This window comes from Aedes albopictus, unplaced genomic scaffold, assembly GCF_035046485.1.
Source record: "Aedes albopictus strain Foshan unplaced genomic scaffold, AalbF5 HiC_scaffold_214, whole genome shotgun sequence".
Taxonomy (NCBI): domain Eukaryota; kingdom Metazoa; phylum Arthropoda; class Insecta; order Diptera; family Culicidae; genus Aedes; species Aedes albopictus.
In genome coordinates, this window is record NW_026916996.1 from 31,181 (window position 1) to 38,459 (window position 7,279).

The window sequence follows — 7,279 nt, forward strand, 5'->3', positions numbered from 1 at the left end:
TTTCAGCACTCCTCCTACCGTCCATATCGGTTCCACATCGATGGTTGTCCCTGTCAGGCGTCACTCGATTCTGCTCTTTTACCTGAATCTTCGTTCCGTCCAAGTCGTTGCGCTTGCTGATACCGCGGCTGGTCAGGGTCTTTTAGGTTCCCTATCCTGCTCCTCGTAAAAGATCTTCCGTAAAACCATTTCGCCGGAGCTGAGGGTCTGCCAATTTTTATCCTTCATTCCGGCTTTGGTGGCGCGAGAGTAGCACCCAGCACCGCGACCAGCACCATAAACTAATCTAATCGTAGCACCGTGTTGCAACTGACGACGACGGTTTGTTGGAATCGGAGTTGCCCAGTGAGGGTAATAATGCGGAGGACGTTAGCGTTCGCCCTTTCTGTTCTGCCTTCTGGTCGTTTTGTCCGCTGAATTACCTTCAACTTCTCAACTTTCACGATCCGGTCCATGGTAATGTTGGACAGGATTTCGGCGGTTCGAGGTTCCGCAGAGAACGCACCCGGCCCTGCTCTGCTGCACGTACCCGGTAGCTGCTGCCTATTCCGTTCCGTGCTCCGATCCGACGATAAACACTGCCCGAATAGGTAAATATAAACAACGGCAGAACAGCGATGCCAGTAAAATAAAAAATGATCATGGTGGTACATTTGAAAGGTGTTTCGGGTGTGTGAAATGGGTGTTTCTCACAAGGTGTCAGAGTTTCCAACCCCTTGGGTCATCTGTATTCTTCTATTAGAAAAATCGATTTTCGTGTTTCAAAAATTCTGATTTTCAACTGCATGAACAATAGCACAAAAAAAAAGATCAGCAGTTGACATTTTCCGAGTAGATAGATCCGCCCAAGGTAAGTAAACATCTTGGATCCGCCCTTAAATACGCCCCTGGCGTCGTGATAATCAAAAAGGGAAATCACTTTTTGTGTTTTATTCCCTTTTCTATGCTCAAGCACGCGTCGCAGCATAACTTTTTGACAACCGGTGGGTTGGTCAGTCGACGCCGTCGACACAACACCAGCAGCGTGCAAGTGGGTGAGAGGGGCGTACACATCGCGCATCAAGTTTGCTGTGCGGGAGGAGAGCGACGTGAAGTGCATCGTTCTTGTCGTCGTCGTCGTCGTCGCCGCGACTGATGCGGTGGAGAAGAAAAAGGAAAAAAAAATCTAAGATGTCCATCGTCGCTGGTTGCAGCAAATTTTGATCGCGGATTTGTTTTGTGACTTTTTTCGGGATTTGCGGGGCGTTGAAGCGGTCGCAACATGGACACGGACACGATTCCCGATATGTGAGTATGGAGTTGGATGTGGTACGGGTCGTGGGAGGATGAAAATGTGATTGCATTTTTTTTGGTCTTGCAGCCCCAATGACAACCCGGAGACGTACTGCCGGTTGTGTTTTTCCGGCTTCTACGTGGAGCCGTTGTTTCCGCCGGATGGTCAACCGAAGCAAGCGGTGATCGAGTTGATTGGAAGGTTGGTGGACATTCACGTCACGATGGAGATGGATTATCGGTGCGCCGTTTGTCGGATGTGCCAGATGACGCTGGAAGGATTTCATAAGTATCGGGAGCGGTGCCGGACACTGGACGAGGTGTTGCAGCGGAAGCGGATGGAGCTGCTGCACTATCAGGTGAAGGTGGAACACCAGGAAGAGCTGGCACAGAATGCTGTCGGGTTCGAAGAGGACATGATTTACTGCTTGAGTGACACCGATGATGAGGGGGAGGGGCCTGGAGGAGGTGGCCTAGGTGATGAACTGTTGGAACAAGGGCTGGTGGAGGATGACGGTGAGGAAATCGATGAAGAAGTCGAAGAAGAGCTGATTCGGGGCGACATGTTGATAAAGCCGGAACCGTATGGGATGGATGATCACCACGGAGCAACGGGTAAAGACACCGTAGAAGAGGAGGAGGAGTACGATGACGACGACGATGATGGCGTAGAACGTCCGGGTCTGGCGAAGAGCTTCAAGGGGGAGCAGGTTGTGGATCTGCTGGATGAATCGGAGGAGGATGAAAAATCGATGGAGGCTTCGACCAGGGCCAGCAGCGAAGCCAAGGGCGAGGACAAGGAAAAAGAGGAACCGCTCAAACCGTTACCCTTCGAGGTCAGCTCGGATGGGGCCTATCGTTGTCAAGTGTGCCAGGAAACGTTCCGATTGATGAAGGAAATCAAGGTAGGTTCTTTGGGTGTTCATGTTCTGCTACTGGGACTATATTGGTTCTCAAAACTCCACTTGATCATATTTTTTTGCTTTACAGAACCACATCCGCAAGAAACATCCGGAGCAAGCGATGGTCTATTCGTGTCGCTTCTGTGGCAAGAAGTTCTCGGAAACAAATTCCTTGCGGGCACACACCCGCTTCCACACGATGGATTTTCCGTTTTCGTGCGAGGAGTGCGGTGCCAAGTTCACGATGAAAGCTCGGCTGGACAATCACGTGTCACGCTACCACGATAAAAACTCTCCGAGCTACACGGACAAGCGCTTCAAGTGCACCCTCTGCCCGAGGATATTCCTGCAGGAGTCCGGTCGCAATTTGCATATGTTGCACTTCCACAATAGGAAACCGGCGGAATTTCCACCAACGGAGGCCATTCCGTTTTTGCAGGTTCTTTCCTGCGATGGCTGTAATGAGCATTTCGATACCAGGGAAGCCATTGATGCGCACTTTGCCGAGCACCACGCGGACCAGGATGCGGAGTCCAGGCCGAAGATTTCCAAGCGGCACAAATGTCCGGAATGCCCAAAGGTGTTCCGTCACCGAACTGCGCTGCGGTCTCATTGTGTCATAAATCACGGAACCATGCCGCACAAGTGCGAAATCTGCGGAAGCAGCTTCGAACGAAAGCTAAAGCTGGAGAATCATATAAAAAAATGGCACGGTGAGGACTCCAAGGACAAGGTTCTGGAGCGCTACAAATGTGACCAGTGCGAGCGATTCTTCGTGCGGAATCAGGATCGCTTCCGGCATGAACAGGTAGTGCACAACATTGAGTCACCGGCGAAGTTGCCGACGGTATGGGAAGGTCGTAAGAGTAACTTCCCGTGTTCCAAGTGTGAACGGAAGTTCCCTTCGATGAAGACCATGCGAATACACTTTGCCCTCAAACATCCGGATGTTCCGGTTCGGTTCAAATGTACGGTTTGTTCCAAGCTATTCAAGCACAAAACCTCGCTTCGGGAGCACATGATGAATCACACCGGAGAGCATCCGTTCGGATGTGACCAATGTGATGAGAGATTTATCCGGAAGAAGGACGTTGACCGCCATATGGAAGAAATGCATGGATCCGATGACGAGGATGGCGAGAAGAAGGTTCGCTTCCCTTGTCCCTACTGCCCGCGGAAGTTGATGACCAAAACGGCCCGTGCGATCCACGTGACGCACAATCATGCGGACAAGGAACCCATCGCAAAGCAGGTCCTTTCCTCACTCCCGAAATCTATGGCATGCCAGTACTGCAAGAAAGTTTTCACCAACCGGAACACTCTCAAGCTGCATATCCTGAATCATTTGGGCAAACTGCCTCATCAGTGCGACCAGTGCGACGCCGGATTCTACAAACCGGCCGATCTCCTACGCCACAAGCAACGCTATCACACCGGTGGATCATCACTGTCCCTTGCCAATCGCTTCAAATGCGCCTACTGTCCTCGGATCTTCATTCGGAAATCTGCCCGTCGCTATCATCATACCGTATTCCACGGTATCGAAAGACAGGTAGCCGGCACCACTACCGCTGGCGGCAAAAAGAGGCAACGGATCAAAGTGGAACCGGACACCACCGACTACCCGTGCTCCCTGTGTTCCTTGGTGTTCGTCACCGGTCAAATGCTGCAGACTCATCACATGCAGCACCATCCGGATCAGCAGTTCTTCTACAAATGTCCTCACTGTCCGAAGCGCACCGTGCATCGGAACGCCTACGTGTCCCACATCCGCCTGCATAGCGGTGGCTATCGCTATCCGTGTGATCAGTGTAACGTCAAGTTCGATCGGCAGGTCCTCTTGATTCAGCACAAGAAACGCTACCACTCGGACGACTCCAAGGATGTCCAGCGGTTCCACTGTACGATCTGCAATCGGGAGTTCCTTCGCAACCAGGACCGCGTCCGCCATCAAATCGTCGTGCACAACTACCAGGTCCAAAGTAGCGGATCGCAACCGGGTCCAAGTCCGGGACCGTCCTCCTCTTCCGGCGGTGGCAAGAAAATGCTGCTGAAAATCAAACAGGAACGCATGCTCCCGGATGAAACTGAACCTCCATCGAAAGGCGCAGAAGGGGAGACTCCTTCGCCGAAGAAAAAAGTTTTTGCCATCTCTAGCGACGTGGAGGAAATCGAGGACGATGATGATGAGCAGCAAGAGGAAGTACATGGCGAGCAGGAAGCACATGGCGGGGAGGAAGCACTTGACGGTGAGGAAGCGCATGACGAGGAGGAGCTACAGCATGAAGAGCAGGAACATCAGTATCAATCCGAACAGGATAGCTTGCAGGAGGGTCCTTCGGTGCCAACGATCTCCAATGTGGTATCGATCAAGCAGGAAGCGATGGCCGCACGGAAGGAGTATAATGAATACTGAACCGGGTACCGGTAGATACATAGATGTCGACTTGTGGTGACGTGTGCTTGCGCGTGTTTTAGACAAGTAAGAGATGCATTTATTTCCGATCGACGATATAAATATAAATACATACCTTATAATGCTACTGATAGTAATAAAGAGTTCCGCGAATTTGTGAAATTCGAAATGGGTGTTGTTGGCGAGGAGAATTTTTGCTTCCGATAGGGTAATCACAGCCAAACAACGTGGAACTGATGCATCGGCCAAACCAATTCCACTACAACGAGGAGCGTGTTCGCATCGTAGACCAGAGTATAGCTGAATTTGGCCAGATGCCAATCTGTGTTCTCCAAAGCCCGGTCAACGAACTGAAGCAATTATTGAAGCTGGAAATTCAAGACCGATTCGTGATCGGATCTTTGGGAGTACGTGACCGGAATCTGCCCAGGAGAAACGCAAACGAACCAAGCCGCAGTAGCAGCATGACCAGAGCTTCAATTGGTCTTCTGGTCGACGACAACCAACGGAAGCTGATTCAAGACACCACCAACCCCGTAAAAGGTAGCCTGGGAGAGTCTCGGAAGAAACTTCGAGCGCTAGGAGTGGCGAAGGTTTCCATCCTCAAAAAATGTGCGATATGCGTTACACTGATGGCGAGGATATCAAGAAGCACATCATGGAGATGCCAGATCTCTTCGAGCGGCTTTCGATGACGGGCCAGATGCTGGACGCAAATCTACAGGTGGCGATGGACCTCAAAAGCATGCAGGACTCTTTCCATTCCCTAACGACGGCTCTGGAAAGCCGGTCGGATGCCGAACTGACGTTCGATCTCGTAAAAACGAAGTTGATCGACAAAGTGCAGCTAGCGCGAATAGAAACACGTCTTATCTTGAAGGATTAATAACTCGGAATGAAAATTTTATTGATTCAACTTAATAAGGTTACTATATACACCTCGCTACGCCTATGTTGCTATGATGGCACGTTATTGACCACGTTGCTTCTCACACTCCTCCTAAATATTGGTCAATCGTATTCCAATTGCTTCTCTAAGTTGCTATAGTTTGACTGCTCCCAAAGGCTTGGTTAATAGATCTGCTTCCTGGATTCTGCAGTGCTTCCTCCTCCTTTTGTTGTACAAAGCCAATCATTATCGGGATTTTTGATGCCTTGGCATCCGTCATCCGAAAGCGCGAGAGATTTGTTTCAATGTTGATTGATTCAATGCATACCTTCCAGCTTCCATTCTGATCGGTATTCCAAGGAAGAAATAAAGATCTCCTAACTCCGTAATCTTGAATTCCTCTTTCAGTGCTGCCACCAAGGCACGGTACTCGGACTCCGTTTGGACAACCATAACAATATCATCGATACATTTTGGACTCTCATCCTGCTTCCGCTTGTAGACCCTTTTGCACCCTATTGCCTTACGTCCTGGAGGTAGTTCAGTGATCTCCCAGGTCCCGTTTTCACGGTGAGATCTCTTCGTGTATCGTATGTTTCCATATTGCGCTTTCAGTACCGGAGACAGCTTCCTCGAATGTTTTCGGCTCTGCTTGATGCACGGCCAGTCTGATGGTTTCCGCGAACCTCTCCGGACGCGCTCCTATGTTCGACCGAGCTGATCGACGAACTGTCGCAATTTTGTTAGTTTCATCTACTACTTTATGCTCATCTTCTGGCACATCTTGATGCACAGCCTCTCCAGTTTCACCGTCATCTTCGGCCTCGTAAAATTGCAAAGAATCATCAAGTTCACCACGATGAACAACGTTCTCCTGTTCAGCAGCAATCTCATCCGTCAATTGTACAGGAACTTCGTTGATGTTTTCATCCGTCAGAAGTCCTTCCGCGGATCCATCCGGAATCTTTTTAACTTGGTCATCAATCTCCAGAAATCTGACATTTCGGCTAATGTTAATTTCTCCGGTCTTGGTGTTCAACAATCTGTATGCCTTGCTCTCCGTCGCGTATCCAACAAATGTGAGCTTGATCGCCTTCGATTCAAACTTCTTCAGCTTCTGTTGGGGCTTCCGAACAAACGCACCACATCCGAACACTTTTAAATGGCTTAAATCCGGTTTCCAGCCGAACCATGCTTCGAACGGTGTAACATCAGTCGCCTTCGTTGGTAGCCGGTTCTGCAAATATGCCGCCGTATTGACAGCTTCCACCCAAAACTTCCATCTCATGCAGGTTTCTGTTCTTTCTTTCGGCCAGGCCGTTCTGCTGTGGCGCGTAGTCGGCTGTATACTCTGCCTTGATGCCTTCTTCAGCGTAGAATTTGCGAATTCTCTGACTTGTAAACTCGCCTCCTCTGTCCGATCGGATGATTTTCGGTTTCTTTCCAAATTGGTTTTCTGTAAAACGTACATACTCACGAATTCTGTCTTCAACTTCCGATTTCTCCTTCAAAAAATACACCATCGTGTAGCGGCTGTGGTCGTCTATCATGGTTAGGTAGTATCTACATCCGCCTGGAGTTATCGTCATCGGACCGCTGACATCACTATGAACGATGTCCAGAATCTCCTTTGAAGTCTTCACAGCTACCAATGGAAACGCCGGTCGTGGCATCTTTCCCTCAATGCAACATTCACACGTTATCTGTATTCCGCAATTCTTCACTTGCATCTCGGACGCCATGTGCTTCCGTTCGATCTAACCTAGAACATGTGGATCTCTGTGTTGTTATGTTGACGAT

General features: G+C 49.8%; 1 protein-coding gene across 1 annotated transcript; it reads left to right on the forward strand.

Annotated features, from left to right (window-relative positions):
- Nucleotides 1–1,033: 1,033 nt before the first annotated feature.
- On the forward strand, nucleotides 1,034–4,759 carry LOC134284499 (zinc finger protein 271-like). The gene is made up of 3 exons (XM_062843439.1): nucleotides 1,034–1,287; nucleotides 1,361–2,177; nucleotides 2,263–4,759. The coding sequence occupies exons 1-3, from the start codon at nucleotides 1,262–1,264 to the stop codon at nucleotides 4,588–4,590; spliced, it is 3,171 nt and encodes a 1,056-aa protein (XP_062699423.1). The 5' UTR covers nucleotides 1,034–1,261; the 3' UTR covers nucleotides 4,591–4,759.
- The last annotated feature ends 2,520 nt before the right edge of the window (nucleotides 4,760–7,279 follow it).